Source organism: Sebastes umbrosus, chromosome 6, assembly GCF_015220745.1.
Source record: "Sebastes umbrosus isolate fSebUmb1 chromosome 6, fSebUmb1.pri, whole genome shotgun sequence".
Lineage (NCBI taxonomy): Eukaryota > Metazoa > Chordata > Actinopteri > Perciformes > Sebastidae > Sebastes > Sebastes umbrosus.
In genome coordinates, this window is record NC_051274.1 from 29,652,390 (window position 1) to 29,669,555 (window position 17,166).

The window sequence follows — 17,166 nt, forward strand, 5'->3', positions numbered from 1 at the left end:
TAGAACAAATTCAGAAAAAAAGACCACCACAGCATTTTATGAAGTTTTTAAAGGCAGTGTTTTGACACACAGCTCAGCTGAACCTGGTACCGGGTCCATCGGGTAAAAGAGGTTAATTGTTTAGTCTAAAAAATGTTTCTCACAACTTTTCATCTTAACACTCCTTCAGTCCAACACCCAAAGATGTTCAGTTTCCTGATAAAAAAAAAGTTTTGATTAATAAATGACTGTCAATCAGTTGATCGCTTAATCAGCTAATTGTTTCAGCAGCAGATAGCGGAGTTGTGTGTGTTACCTCTATCTCAGTCTATCAGCATCCATCCCCCTCCACCTCCACTATCTCCTCTATCAGACCACCCTGCAGCTCTCTCCACCCGGGCCGACCCTGCAGCCGTTCTCACCAGGAAACTGCAGCACAATGTGTCTTTGTTGGGTGTTTATTGGAGCCTGTGATTCACACAGAGCCTCAGTCACAGAGATGGAGGGGTGAGGAGGGGTCAGAGAGGGGGGACGGATGCAGATGGGGGTGATGGAGGGTGAGCATGGTGAGTTTATGGCTCCTGGTTGGGTGGTGGCACAGCAGCTGGGTGGAGTTAATAACATTACATAAGACTTTATTTTAAAAAATTAGGGATGTCAATCGATTAAAATACTCAATCGCAATGAATCTCAAATTAATCACACATTTCTTATCTGTTCAAAATGTACCTTAAAGGGAGATTTGTCAAGTATTTAATACTCTTATCAACATGGGAGTGGGCAAATATGCTGCTTTATGCAAATGTATGTATATAGTTATTATTGGAAATCAATTAACAACACAAAACAATGACAAATATTGTCCAGAAACCCTCACAGGTACTGCATTTAGCATAAAAAATATGCTCAAATCATAACATGGTAAACTGCAGCCCAACAGGCAACAACAGCTGTCAGTGTGTCTGTGTGTTGACTTCACTATGGCTTGACCCAAACTGCATGTGATTATCATAAAGTGGGCATGTCTGTAAAGGGGAGACTCGTGGGTACCCAGAGAACCCATTTTCATTCACATATCTTGAGGTCAGAGGTCAAGGGACCCCTTTGAAAATGGCCATGACAGTTTTTCCTCACCAAAATTTAGCATAATTTCGAAGCGTTATTTAACTTCCTTTGTGACAAGCTAGTATTACATGGTTGGTACCAATGGATTCCTTAGGTTTGTCTAGTTTCATATGATACCAGTACCTTCACTCTAGCTATAAAACGGAGTCCGCTACAACCTAAAAATCACAATATGTATTAAAGATATTAGTGGCATTAAAACAAATTTGCGTTATTATCGCGTGACAGCGGTGATTTTTTTTTTGACTTACTACCTCACAATTTTTTATTATTCCTAATGTAATTTCCTTTAAGAAACAACAACTGAAACATTAATGAGTAAATTAAGAGATTAAGAAGAAGATATAAAACCAGAGTGTGAGCTAGAAACTGTTTATAAGAGAGAACTAAAATAAATCCAAACAGAAATAGATGGTGTGATACGTTGGAGGTTGTGTGTTTTGCTGATGTCTGACGCTCTCTGAAGGTCATTTCTGTCTAACACAGAGCTAAATGTTTCCCTGACGCAGCGAATTCACGAGCTGCTTTGTTACCAACACACAAGACTTCCATTCAAAAACTGCCAATTTTCCGTCTTTCTCTCTTACTGATGAAAAAACTCCTCAGGAAATAAAATTTGACTCATTTTTACAGAAAGGTTAAGTGTTTTGGTTCATTCGGCTTGTGTGGTGTATCAGCCAGCCATATTTCACTTGTTATTTTTAATTTACAACTTTTACATGTAGATCAGAAGCGACCCACTCTAAGAGGTGAAATGCTCCAGTATTCATGTTGCTTATTATCATTTAGCTTTGTTAACATCGTTATCACGTTACATCTGGTCTATCTGGAAGTTCTAGTTCTAGCGTCACAGCTGAGAGCTGCTGTCTTTCCTCTGGTCGATAATATCAAAAATAATATTCAGCAGGAAAACTGGTTGTGTGAGCTGCGTGATCTGGGTCAAATGGAAAGTGAGTCCTATTTTCTTTTATACTAAACAAGTTCTGGTGATTTAAGAGAGTTAATTTTCCACGAAATGGCTCGAGAAACCCTGAAATAATCTGGTGTCATCTTTGTCTTCAAAGCTTAGTAATAATCAAAGATTATTTAATTAGTATCTGTGTGTTTTTGTTGGTGATTTATGAATTCTGTTGATTGAACAATGGTCTGAAGATTTGATTGTGAAAGATGTTTATGTACGCAGCACTCTGGTCCTGGTTTGTATGAATGTATGGTGTATTGTAAGGCGTAGTTATATTCATGACATGATCAGAAAACGAATATTCATTCATTCATTCATGTATCTATTCAATTTGGGTTTAATTACATTGAGTTTGGCTGACATGTGACATCTATGTTTGCTTGTTTTTCAAATATTTACGAGTCAGATATATTTGAGTTTCCCGGGTGTAAATATATTTTGGAAGTTGATGTGAGCAATATTTACAAGTTGGAAACGTGGCATTATCGTACCTGTAAGAGAGGCACCTGGAATATCAGCGAGGAGGAAGACGTGAACGCTCTTTCTCACTTGGATGCTTGTTTGAATGATACAACTTGAACGCAGTTAGGGGTGTCACGAGAACCGATGTCGGTACCAAGTCAATGCCAAAATTCTGAAAGCGTGGCAGTACTCGTTTTTCTACAGTATCACAGGTATCGTCAGGTCTCGAGACTAATGGCGTCCCGTCGTCCTGGTGACGATAGAAAATGTGTTTGGGACGCAGTAAACTCACAATGTTTTCCCTGATAGTGCTACATTGTGAACAACAAATCTGTGTTGAAATCAGCAGGACGAGAGCTAGTTAACGTTAGCTGTTAACGTTAGCTGTTAACGTTAGCTGTTAGCTGTTAGAAAGAGAAGAAGAAGAAAGAAGAAAGGCACTTTATTAGCAGTTAGCTGTTAGTTGTTAGCTCTGTGCAGGACAGCTAACGTTAACGAAGGGCGCCATTGATTTACATTACAGGCTTGTTTCAGTAAGAAATGAGTGTTATCATGATGCGTTCAAGTGTAATCTTGTAAAATGTAGTTTTTGGTGAGAAACTTGAATAAATGCAGTAGTTTGAAGGAGACGTTTTCACTGTAATATAAACTAGATAATAGAGAGGGAATTATGACCTGTTTAACTTCCTCACAAAAACCAGTATGTCATAAAGGAGTGGATGCTGAAGTACATGGGATTTATTGTTTTACTTTAGTTTGTTACCATGGTATCGAATTGGGAATAAAGAATCGTGGAATTTCACTGGCACTGGTATCAACTACCACATTTCTGGTATGGTGACATCTCTAATAAACACAGCATTAGGTCACGTTAGCAGTTAGCTTTTCTGACCATGCCAGGGTTTATTGCACACAGTCAGTGTGTGGTTCAACAGGGTGATGGATGGTCCAGTGAAATCGTAGTCCAGTTAGAGAAACTCTATCTGTCTCCTCTGTCTGCCCAGCTGTCTGTTGTCTGCACACACACACACACACACACACACATACACATACACATAACACACACAGATATACACGTACACAACATGCACACATAACACACGCACTCCCTTTCTGGTCCATCTGTCGACCTCTCCTCTCTCTGGTCTCCCCTCAGCTCAGCAGGCTAATTAACTAATGTGCTGATCTTTCACTGCCTCTTTGTGTTCCCCAGTGTGTGTGTGTTTCTATGTGTGTGTGTGTGTGTTTCTATAGTTGTGTGTTTGTGTGTGTGTGTGTGTGTGTGTCACGGGGTTAATTGTTGGACTCGGCGTACTGTACCTCTCTGCCGCTGGAGTTAAATCTTTATTATCCCTCCATTCAGAAAACGGCGGCGTTGACTCTGTGTTTCTACAGTAAACTCTTCTTCTACTGTCTCATTAGCAGCAGCCAGTCGGAGCTGCGCTGATCCAGATATATTCTCGTCGCTGTCGCTAATCGACCTTATGATGCAGTCGGTTTGACATGTGAAGAGTTAATCTGAGGATTTATTTGAGTGTTTCATCAAAGCGCGAAGAGCATTTTCTTCTTCTTCTTCTTCTTCTTCTGTTTTTTCTTCTTCTTCAGATGTATTAATGGAGCCCAGACCTCCACGTTAAGAACTTTTCTCTCTGAAGTCGCGTTTCATTCGCTGAATGTAAAATTACACAGTGACACTATAATTAAGACGAGGCGGCAGATTACAGCGGTTAGTTAGTGAGGACTCATTAGAGCTGTCGCTTTGTATTCAACATACAAACTAATGTTCACGTATTACAGCTTCAGGATTCCGTTCACAGCCAGAATCACTGTTTTCTACACTCTACAATGGAGATCACACTTCTCTGTAGAGCTACAACTAACAGTTAGTTTCTTTGTTTATTAATCAATCATGGCATTTTTTCCACTTGTTTTGCTTGATAACGACGAAAACACATATTCAGTTATTAAAATACTTTCTGTTTTCTTTTCTACTTGACTAATCCAGCGCTGTCCGCTGTTGGGCTCATTTTCTGTAGCATGGTGGAATTAGTACTCTAACTTTAGCTAAGTAGTTAGACGTCTGACCAGCGGGCTGGTGGCCAACGGCAGCGCTGTAAAGATAAATTGAGTGCGTATAAATCGTTGGATGCCTATAGTTAACTATCCTTCAGTAAAGTCCCTCAAAAAGAGAGTCATACAATATCGGCGAAACTTTTCAGAGATGGAGAGAAAGGGTTGGTAATAGTTTAGCCTTCTGCTCACCACAGCTGTAGCCATTGGCTGCAGTGAGCGCAGACAGAGGCCTGTGTGGACTCATCATGACACATTTTTGTTTCCAGCTGAAGCTCAGAATATTCGCTGTTGATTACTACCGCAGCTCCGGAGCCCAAAAAATTGGTATTCGTGACATCCCTAATATCCACTTATTATTAACGTTTGTTTGCAAAGTAGGACGGTGTATAGAGGAGTGTGTGTTCATGGTATAGTGTGTGGCAACAGTACATGAACACAGCATCAGAATAAAGTGCTGGTCTGATGGTATAAATCAGAATAATCCTGAAAGCGGTCAACATGTCAGAGAAAAAGGAAACGTTTGAGAGGAATCAAAATATCAGAAGAGAAAACGAACGCCGCTCTGAGCCTCGTTTGTTTCCACACTCAGTTTCTCATATTCTCTCTTATTGATTAATGTGTCCGAGCTGAAAACCAGAAGCGCGATATGAAGCTACAGTTGAGGGTTCAATTCACATCGGGACGCCCACGCTGAGATCATACGCAGCGTTTTAATGCAGAAACATCTTCCTGCTGGAGGAGCCAAATCCTCCATTTTGTCTCATTCACGACTGTGGATTAAGATGAAACTGATTTCTGCTGTTTCAGTGTCTGTGTGCACGTGGGTGTGCGTGTCTGTGTGCATGTGTGTGTGTGTGTCTAATCGGAGCTGTCAATCAAACGTAAACAGAGTAGAAATGGCTGCCAGGCTGAGAGTGAAGTTTCCATCCAGCTCAGTGTTACTGGAGCTGCTGAAGCTTTATGAGAGAATCAGTGAGAAGACAGACGGAAACAGATCAATAACTCCATCACTCACACACACACACACACACACACACACACACTGCTAATCTCTACACTGCCAGAGGATTCCTGTCTATGTTAGAGAGCTTCTTGTAAATAATACAAGGTTTCAAAGCTCCTCATCAGACTGAAGGTGAAGGATCAGAAGAGTTTAGAGTCTAGAATGAAGTCACAATATTGTAGAATAAACACACATTATGACTGATTCTTAGGGGTGGAAAAAAAAATAGATTCACCTATGTATCGCGATTTTTTTTTTTATGATTTTCAAATAGATTTTTTAATGCCAGAATCAATATATTTGCTTCATTTGAGTCTATGTGGAGTTAGAATGAAGTTACCGCTTTTATTGTTGTAGTCTGAGTAACGTGACGTCATATCCGTTCTGTATCCTTCAACCAAAACAAACCGCAGCGAGACGAGAAAGTAGTAAAGTATGGAAACACTTTGGGTTTCACACAGAGCTAGACATCACGGCTAAAGCTGCATGATAACTCTGTCATGGACAGGAAACGTTATCGTATTGCGGTAACGTGCGGTCAAGCCGGCCGTCACTCTCGAATGGCTCAAATGGGCTGACGCTACAACTATAGAGCACCCATATACTGACATTTATGTTAAATGCATTCAAACGGCCCCGATGGAGCTGACCATGGATGTATAAAGAGAACGGAGCTGACGGGAGAGCTAGAGACGACCTTGGCGAAGTTAGAGGAAGTAAACACGTGTGACTACGTCCGGTTTTCAAAGTAAGGTGTTAACAAAGGGAACTGTATATATAAAATACATATATGGAAATAAGATTGATTGGATTATATTCACCAGAAGTATAAAACATTACATGTCCCTTATAAATTAAAAAGAAAACACCACTAATCTGTGAGGGAAATGTCTTTTATTTTTTCAGATTTTTTTGGGTTGCTGGAAAAAAATTTAATAAATAATTCCTGACAATGATCCTGATATATTTGACTTCAGGACATCTCTGACTACATACATGCTGAAAATCAAACATTCTTACTGTATTAATTTAGATATTTTCCAAAGTAAAAGTCCCTAGAAGTGTATGATTCAACTTTTTCTCATGGTCTAGTGTTAAAAAAGTTAACAAAAATCGCAATACATATCGAATATGCACCCAAGTATCGTGATAGTATCCAATCAGGAGATAGGTGTATCGTCCCAGCCCTCATGTTTACTCCTCCTGGTTCATCTATGATAAGCCAGTGTGTGAATGCAGTTCAGGTGTGAACGGGTCCTGAAGGATGTTGACAGGTGTCCACTTACTTTTGTCTACATGCTGTAAATATAATATGTTTCATGAAATGTCCCCAACAGGCTCCTGTAGTTTTATATTATATGTATATACTGTATATATGCCCTAACCGTCTGTCCCTCTCCTGTCTGTCTCTCCACAGTCATGCTCCTGTGAAGCTGAATCTTCATCAGACCTGCAGCCAGCTCTTCTCTCCTCCTCCTCCTCCTCCCCTCCTCTCCTCCTCCATCCCTCCATCCTCTCCTCCTCCTCCTCTCTCTATCCACCATGCTCCCCTCTTCCTCTCCTCTCCTCCTTTTCCTCATCCTCTCCCTCCTCCTCCTCTCCTCCCCCCTCCTCTCTGCCCCGGCTGCTCCTCCCCCTCCCTCCGCGGCGTTGGGCAAGGTGGTGTACCGAGCGTTCGACTCCTCCCTCACCCACCTGACCGTCCACCGGAGGACAGGTGAGGTGTTCGTCGGCGCCGTCAACCGGGTGCTGAAGCTGTCGGCCAATCTGACGGAGTTGAGGAGTCACATGACCGGACCTGTGGAGGACAACGCCAAGTGCTATCCTCCGCCCAGCGTCAGGGCCTGCGCTCACAGGTCAGTCTACACCTGTCTGTTTACACCAGGCTACACCTGTCTGTCTCGTCTGTCCGCTACATCTGTCTGTCTCACCTGCCTGTCCACACCAGTCTACACCTGTCAGTCTACATCTGTCTGTCTTGTCTGTTCGGCTACATCTGTCTGTCTCACCTGCCTATCCAAACCAGTCTACACCTGTCAGTCTACACCTGTCTGTTCGGCTACATCTGTCTGTCTACACCTGTCTACACCTGTCTGTCTACACCTGTCCTTCTCACCTGTCTGTCTTCACCTGTCTTTCTGCACCTGTCTGTCTAAACCTGTCTAGTACACCAGTCTGTCTCACCTGTCCGTCTCGTCTGTCCGTCTATACCTGTCTGTCCGTCTTACCTGTCTAATACACCTGTCTGTCTGTCTCACCTGACTAGTATACCTGTCCATCTCGTTTGTCTTTCTACACCTGTCTTACTATTTTATCTGTCTCATTGCTTCATCTGTCTTATCTACCTTTTCACCTGCCAGCCTGTCTGCTCACCTGTCTGTCTAACCGTCTACCTGTCTGTTATATACTCTGTATACTTACTTGTCTGTCTACTTACCTGCCAGGCACCTGTCTCACCTCTCTGTCTCCTCACCTGTCTGTCAGTCTGCTCACCTGTCTAACGTCCCACCTGTCTGTCTCTCTGCCCTCAGACTGGATTCGTCAGATAATGTGAACAAGCTCTTACTGGTGGATTATACTGGGAACAGACTGGTGGCGTGCGGGTCGATCTGGCAGGGCGTCTGTCAGTTTCTCAGACTGGAGGATCTCTTCAAACTGGGAGAGCCGCATCACCGCAAAGAGCACTACCTGTCTGGAGCCAGAGAGGCTGATGGGATGGCAGGTAAGCTGGGGCGGAGGGGACGGGGTCAGATACACCTGAACAGGTAGAAAATTAAAAGAAAGATTGTGTGAGACAGGCACCTCCGACCAGCAGTCAGCAACAGACCCAAATCTCATGAAATCCTTTTTATAAAATCATCCAGCTAATGCTAACCTGGCTAACGCTGCATTCACACCAGATCAGGCGTTGGGGCAATTTGCCGTTGGGTTGTGTAGCAGTGTGGGAGTGTCTCTTTAACGCTCCATTGACTGCGACGATTAACGTCTTTTATTCCCTCATGGCTGGGTTGTACAGCTCTGGATCGACGGTTACACGATTGGCCACCACAGCGTGACATCAGGTTACGTTTCTCCAAAAGTTGATTCTGTTTCTACAATTCCACCGCAGGCCACCGCAGTTTTTTTCGGCATTCACTGCGGCCGCCCCAGCCCAAACTCATTAACCCCGTGAGTGGGAAGACTTGCGTTTTCGCCGCAACACCTGATCTGGTGTGAATCAAAGAGTATAGAAGCAAAGAGACAAAACTCTGGTGTTTTTTTGACAACAGCTACTGCCGCCATTTTGGACTGAAAACACTTAATATATTTATAATACTTTATTGTTCAACACAGGCCATTTCAGTTGAATATGACAATAGAATAGAAATAGTTTAGTTTTACTTTTGTACTGCACTTTGTAGGCGAACGTTTTACTTTCATTTGGTAGATGCTTTCAGTCCAAAATGGCGGAAGCGTAGCTCTACTGCTGGGCGCTGATGTTGCAACGGAACGACCAATCAACTTTCACTTCTTATCAATATACGTTCTTTGGTTTCCCTTTGCCTCCAGCCTTCGTGCTAAGCTAGGCTATAGCCATCCTGTTACTCTGATAATGGTTAAGGGAGACTACATAGATAGACGATACAGTACTTTATTATTCCCGGTGGGGAGTTTTATTGTTAAAGCCACTCAGAGCGAAAAAAGGACAAAGATAACGAACAAAATAAAAAGACCTTTTACTGTACATATATATACGTGTGAGGTGGACGTAGTGCAAAATGAAATGCTAATTATACCGTAAAGTTGTAGTGCAGTTATGATCAGATACTTTAAGATGATGAAAGGTGTATATAGTTAGTATGTTGATGACCGAAAGAACACCTTATTAATAATTAGCATTTGTTTCCCTGAAGGTTCATGATTTATTAACGTAATAATAGAGATACAGATCCACTGGTCTTTGCAAAGAATGCTTTAAAGAATAACAGTGTGTTTTCATTCTCTCACCATTAAGGTCTCGGTTGTATAAATAAACAGTTGTTTTGTGTGCTGTATTTTCCACTGCAGGTTTAAACACACACACATTCAGCAGAGTTGTGCTGATATCATGTCAAAGTTTTGGTAATTTTAATGTAAAAAAGGAAGAAAACAAAGCTCTAGTGTTTCCTCTCCACTTTGTTCTTGACAAGCCGGAGAAGTATTTTGTCAATCATGTGTCAGAGTGTCAAAATGTTTTGCAGGTTTTTATTTGAAAATCAGCTGTCGTCGTTTTTTTTTTAAGTTTGAACAAAAACTGAATGAAGACTGCTGAGAAAACAGCAGATGATTGACAAACAACAACAACAACACTGACAGCTTAGTCCTCTTATCTCAAACACAGTGTGGACTGACAGACACACCACACACTGACTGATTCTCTGATCACATGTCACCAACAGTGCTGTATATATTAGTTAGTTGTAACTCGTCATTTTAAGATTTGATCTCATGATTATAAGTTCTGAAGGTGATAACTAGAAATGAATACTACAGTACAGCCTTGATGGGACACCAGCAGAACACTTCACACTGTTAAACATCAGACCATGACAGCCCATTCTTAAACTTCTTATAACCTGAACTTTTAAAAACCTTTGGTACATCTTTAAAGTTCTTCGTGTGTTTCCACTGAGTTTTACAAACTGGAATGCCTCACTAAAAAGGTGACAGCAGAGCCAACTTTTGTATGTGCTCTCTGGTAGACGAGTCTAATAAAGCAGCTGCTAAACAGAACTAGGGCTCTGTATTGGCAAGAGTCTGGCGATACGTATCATGATACAGGGGTTACGATTAAATATATTGGGATATATTGCGATACAGTAAGCAAGGTGATATATTGCGATAATCTGATTTTAGGAAAACTGTCATTGTACGAAGAACACACCACCATATGCATACAATTGGAGTAAAAATGTCCTGCATTTATCACAGTCCCTATAACATCCAACATCATAGCACTACTTTGAGAGGGCACATATCTTTGCAAATGAATAAAGTATTGACTGAGTTCATCTTTGCATGTAAACTATTAATTTAAAGTCGTGTTTTTGAGAGTCGATATAATATCACAAAACATAACATTGTGATACTCAATATTTTCAATATTTTCTTACACCTCTAAACAGAACACCATACAAAAACAGCACTTATATTGTTGATTTTCTTTCCTTTAAACCCAAATTATACTTTCTGCATACGTGATGCTGCAAAGGGCCACGAGGACCGACTGTATGCGCTGATATACACATGCTGACATCCAATGTAATTTAGTATAAACAGAGCTACGTGTGCGTCCACTGTCTGGATATACAAGTTCATATACAGGCAGAAGCGAGTCGGTGGCCCACACTGTGGCGTGTAGGGCATCGAACCACCTTGTAGTTTTCCCCAAATCGAGCTGAAAGCAGTGGAAACAAAAACAGAATCAGAGACGATGAGACATTAAAATAAGATAAAACTTGATTCATTCAGAGGGAAAATTTAAAGTGTGAGAGTGCAAATAAAGAAAATATAATAAAAACAGTGCAAAATACAAAGTACATAATGCCAGAAATGTAAACAGGTGAACAGTAAGGAAGTGTTTCATTAAGTTCCAGCAGTAGAAAAGAGCTGTAAGTGCCTGATTGGTTCCTTCAGATGGAGGAGTCGTAACCATGTTGATGTCAATCATCCGCTGGTAGGAAGCACAGGTGTCCTGAATGTGTTCCTCCTCTTCTTCAGGTGTGGTTGTTGGTGAGGACGACTGGACGGCCGACCCAAAGAGGAAGAAGCCTGTGAAGGGCGGCAGCCGCCTCTTCATCGGCGCTGCCATTGATGGGAAGTCTGAGTATTTCCCCACGCTGTCCAGCAGAAAGCTGGTGGCGGATGAGGAGAGCGTCAACATGTTCTCTCTGGTCTACCAGGACGAGTTTGTCTCCTCGCAGATCAAGATCCCGTCGGACACGCTGTCCCTCTACCCGGCCTTCGACATCTACTACGTCTACGGCTTCTCCAGCCGCACCTACGTCTACTTCCTGACCCTGCAGCTGGACACGCAACTGACGCAGATGGACGCCGGCGGAGAGAAGTTCTTCACCTCGAAGATCGTCAGGATGTGTTCCAACGACACCGAGTTCTACTCGTACGTGGAGTTTCCTCTCGGCTGCACCAAGGACGGCGTGGAGTACCGGCTGGTCCAGGCCGCCTACAAACAGAAACCAGGGCGGCGGTTGGCTCAGGCGCTCGGCCTGTCGGAGGATGACGATGTCCTCTTCGTCGTCTTCTCACAGGTGATCTACCCTCAACACCCTCCGTCCTGATTGGATGGCTATCATCTGCTCTGTCATTTCCCGTCTTATGTTTCTTTCTTCTGGTCTTTTTATTTCTACCTTTCTTTGTTTTTTTTGTCTTTTAATTCATTTTTTTGTAATTGTCTATTTTTTATTTTTTTTATTTTTTTCCATTTTCTATTTCTACCTGTCTTTTTCTATTTTTTTTCTATTAATTACATTTTTGTAATTGTCTATTTATTTATTTTTACCCATTTTCTATTTCTTGTAATTTATTTCTTTTGTAATTGTCTATTTATTTTTAAATTAATTTTTATTTTTGTCCATTTTCTATTCCTACCTTTCTGTTTCTTTTTTGCCTTTAATTAATTTTTTGTAATTGTTTATTTATTTATTTTACATTTTTGTCCATTTTCTATTTCTTTTCTTTTTCTTTGTTATTGTTTATTTCAGTGTCTTTCATCTTTTCTTCTTTTTCCTTTCTTTTTGTCTTTTTTATTTATGTCTTCTTTTTCTGTAACTCTATTCTCTTTCTTTGTTTTTCTTTCGGTTTATTTTACGTCCGTCTTTGTTGACGTTGATTCTTCTGCAGGCTAAAAGTCTTTATTTCCATTTTCTTTCCTTCTTTGTGTCCTTTATTTCTTCTTCTCCTGCTTTCTTTCTGTAATTATATGTTTCTTTGTTATTGTTTTGCTTTAGTTGTTTTTTTTCAATCTTTGTATTTATGTTTTTTTTATTATTTCCATTTCTTTCCAAAGAGCCGTCTCTCTTGCTGTGACGTTGCTGACTCGTCTTGTTCATTATTTTTGGTGTTAATGCCTTGCTTCATGGATTTGAACCAGCACCTCTCTTCTGTTTTCAGGGACAGAAGAATCGCTCCAACCCCCCTAGAGAGACCGTCCTCTGTCTGTTCACCCTCCACGACATCAACCTGGCCATGAGAGAGAGGATCCGCTCCTGTTACCGCGGGGAGGGACGTCTCTCATTACCGTGGTTACTCAACAAGGAGCTGCCCTGCATCCACACGGTGAGTTTCACCAACTAAACGCACTCTTAAAGTTTTGAGACACCAGAATCAGTTTGGTCAGTCACAATATGCTGAAAGGTTATTATGGATTTTTTGCCCAATGATGCCAAAAAATTGTTGCCTACTGAAGCTTTAATGAGATTTTGTGATTTCTATAAGTGTTCTGTTTCTCTTTGTTAATATAAATGACACTACTGTAATAATAACCAGTCAGAGAACACAAATGTCTACACAATAAAGGAGTGGTGTTTATATATAGAAATAATGTGTGTATTGTGTTGCACAGGGAGGCCTATATCATGTGATCTGACAATGGAGATGATTTAAACGTTTGATCCTTCGTAGCCTCGGAGAGTTTCATGTTTCTGTGTGTAGAAACAGGGAGGAGCAGCGTTATTACAGGGTCCACACATACACACACACACACACACACACACACACACAGAGAGAGAGAGAGAGGTTGGCTAACACCCTGTCATTAGCGGTTTAAGGCCTTGATGCATCACAGCAACAGAAGTTGGTGGAAACTCTGAAACACACAGGAATCACATCCAGAGTCCTCGTTAGTTTTGATCATATTTACTCACCTTTTCCTGTTTTTAGTCTAACGTCACTAGAAGTCTTGAGAACTGGTTCAGTCATCAGATTATATTGAACATCAGTAAATATCCTACTGGTGAATTTTGAAGCCTTTAAACGTGTCTTAAAAAAGACGGTTGCTAACAAGTGGCTAAATGAGACGACTAAACGTCATCACGCCGACTCGTCCTCCTTTACAGCCTCGTTGTTTATACTCGTGTTCATGCGACTGTGGCATAGTTTGTTTATAGCCTAACGTTAGCTTTTTAATTCTGGAGATTGTATTTACACTTCAGAAATCATAAAGTGGTGTTCATTTGAGGAGATTATCTTGCTGATCAAAACATGCAAGTATCATAAACGTGTGTTTACCACAGAGATTATTTTCTGCAATTATCCAAATCAAACCAGGGTGATGCTAACTTCCTGGTTGGACTGCAAAAATGCGTCATCCCTGCAGCACTCTGTATATCACAAATCACAAATTTGCCTCAAGAGGCATTACAATCTGTACAGGATACGACAGCCTCCTTTACAGCACGACCCTCTCATTGGATGAGGAAAAACTTTTTAACAAAAAAAAACCTTTTAACAGGGAAAAAATGGAAGAAACTGCTGAATTGAAAAAACATGCATTGCATGTCTGCTATCGTCACAGTCAGTGTTTAATGACCTCTCGTCTTAGTCGTGGAAGAAAAGGTTGCTGACAAACATGCTTAGTTATAGTTTTCATTAACCAAATGAACACTACTGTAGTAAACTCTGCTTTCTGTCGATCTGTCCACAAACTACAGAGTCTGAGTGCAGCGGTGACTCAATGCAGTATCAGTGTGCACTGAGCCCTTTAGTGTGGACAAAGAGACAAAACACAAAGATTTAGATTTTTCGATTTTAACCACAAAATTGGATCACCCAGACTGAATTAAGAATCTTTGCCGAGTTTCCACCAGATCAGTTCTTATCAGATATTAAAAGTACTTATTAGGAGTAGCAGTAGACTACTCTGTGTGTTACTCATAGTCACTTAGAGTTGAATAAACAGGAAGTGCTCAGGTAAGCTGAGCTGACTACAAGAACAGCAGACTGCAGGAAAACACACATTTCAATGAGGGTCCTCACAAGTGTATAGAAGTACAAACGTGTGTGTGTGTGTGTGTGTGTTTACGGCAGAAAGATCATCATTAACTGAAGGTACACACACACACACACACACACACACAAACTCAGCACAGATTGTACATGTTGTGCAGAACAGCGGCCTGCTGGTGACGCTTAATGAAAAACAAGACTGACACACACACACACCAGGACGTTGTATTACATCCATGCATGAACACTCACACACACTCACACACACACACACACACACACACACACACACACACACACACACACACACACTCACACACTCACACATTCCCTGCTGTTTATGATAAAAGAAGGAGGTCAGAGCCTGGACAGAGGCCCCGCCTCCTCCATCTTTGCCCTCAAAACACACACACCCACACCCACACACACGCACGGCTCATTAGCTCATCTTTCATCAGCATGTGGCTGACTGGCTGTGATTGGTTGGTTAGTTAGTTAGTTAGTTGGTTGGTTGGTTGGCTAGTTGCCGAGGGCGACCCTCCCCACCCCCCCTCCATCCTCTTCACAAGTTCGGCCCACAAACCCGTCTCCTGGCGGGGTTCCCTGCTCCGTTGCCATGGTTACCACTGCAGGCCATTACCGCCATGAATAAGAACATCATCTACCCCCCGACCTGAAATAACCTCACTGCAGACAGACATGAGGGGCTCTGTTACAGACACACTCTACACTCTGATTCAGGAGGTGTAAGATATGACCTGATTAAATCTCTGTATTTATAAAATAGATGTTGCTGTTAAAACTGGAGACAAACAAATTGAATTCTTGTTTGTTTATTGGTTTGTTTGTTTGTTTGTCTGTTAGCAGGATTACTCCAAAAGTCCACGATGGATTTGAATGACATTTTTTGGAGGGGTGGGGTGTGGCACAATGAACAATTCAGTTTTGGTGACCATCCGGCTCATGATCCGGATTCAGGAATATTTTTAAGGATTCCGATCAGCCTGAGCATTAAAACCACAGGGTTTAACACATGCGCAGTGTAACTGATGACGCGTTGATGATGCGTGACCCCGCCTCCTTCCCAAAATCAGCTTGATTCTCGTGTAGTGTGAACCCGACTTTATTTTCACTTGTTTTCCATCTTTGTTTTGGAAGCTAATAAATGCATTAGTTTTCTGATGTCTTCCTCTCATTCTTCACCTGAAGCAGCAGATTGATTCTGATTTCCTCCTGCGTCGTGTTGAAGTAGTCGTTTATATCCTCTAAATTCAAGTTGCACCTCCTGTTAATAATGTCCCCGTCCTCTCTGCTCCACAGCCGAAGCAGATCGGAGATGATTTCTGCGGTCTGGTGTTGAACCAGCCGCTCGGAGGCCTGAGGGTCATCGAGGGGAACCCGCTGTACGAGGACCGCACCGAGGGCATGGGCGCCGTCGCTGCCTACACCTACGGAGAGCACACGGTGGTGTTCGTGGGAACCCGGAGCGGACAACTGAAGAAGGTAAGAAGAAGGATGTTTGTCGATGCTGCCGTTTGGTTCAGAGGAGAAAATGTTTTTGAACTTCAATGAGAAAAAGTGAAATGTTTCAACTGTTGAATGTTTTTGCGCTGCTGTTTTGTGTCTCTGGTGGCGTTGGGAGAGGAAGGAAGAAACTGCAGAGTGTTTGAGAGCCGCTGAGAGAAAATGGCTGCATGAATGTTTTAAAAGTCGCTGTTGGGTCTTTGACTGCTTTCTAGTGTTTCTATTTACGGAGCCGAGGAGAAAATTGCCTTATTCATGTTTAAAATGGCTGCAGGCTCTTCTTGGTTGTTTGGTGTGGAGGACAGAAAGAAACAGATTGAACACTTTGAGTTTCCTGCTTCACCTTCACCTCTTGTTTCATTTCCTGTCGGCCATCTTGAAACAAGTCAAGTGTTCTTCTTGCTTCTCTTTAACGTGATTTTTGATACCTCGTAGTATTTTGCTTCACCTGTAAATGATCACAACTCAGGTGTGCTGCTAGTTTAAAACCCTTCACCGTACCTGACAGTCATATATTTATAAATACACCATCAACCAATCAGGATTCAGCCTCTAGTTCCTCCATTAATCGATTGATCCTTTGGTTTGTAAATAATAGTCCAAACCCCAACATTATTACTAATACATTAACATTATTAACATTATTAAATCTGGAACCATCAAATGGTTTTACATACAAAAATGATGGACTAATAGTTTCAGCTCTACTTGAACATTTTCATATGTTTTGTTTGTAAAGATCTAAATATGTAAAGTAACTAAAGCTTTCAGATAGATGTAGTGGAGTAGAAATATATAGTACCACTGTGTCAGACAAGTATTTGTTGTTATTTTTCTGCCACTCAGAGATTTTGAAATCTGTGCGCTAAAAAAAGGAATAACATTTTAGATCTGATGTCATTCAATGTTCCATATATTTTACATAAAAAACATTATATGCATGGTAAATTACAGCGTTCGAATTACATCGTAGCTTCCGGGGGAGCCCTATTTTTAGGGGGTGGGAGGGTACTGTACACAGTACTGTACTGTACTTTACCTTCGCCCAATATTCATT

General features: G+C 41.5%; 1 protein-coding gene across 1 annotated transcript in view; it reads left to right on the forward strand.

Annotated features, from left to right (window-relative positions):
• plxna3 (plexin A3) overlaps positions 1-17,166 on the forward strand; it is a 122,365-nt gene that overhangs the window by 19,798 nt on the left and 85,401 nt on the right. Inside the window, 5 exon segments of the mRNA XM_037772637.1 lie at positions 7,021-7,459; positions 8,135-8,325; positions 11,343-11,890; positions 12,753-12,917; positions 15,906-16,088. Of these exon segments, the coding sequence (XP_037628565.1) occupies positions 7,146-7,459; positions 8,135-8,325; positions 11,343-11,890; positions 12,753-12,917; positions 15,906-16,088 (1,401 nt within the window). The 5' untranslated portion in view covers positions 7,021-7,145.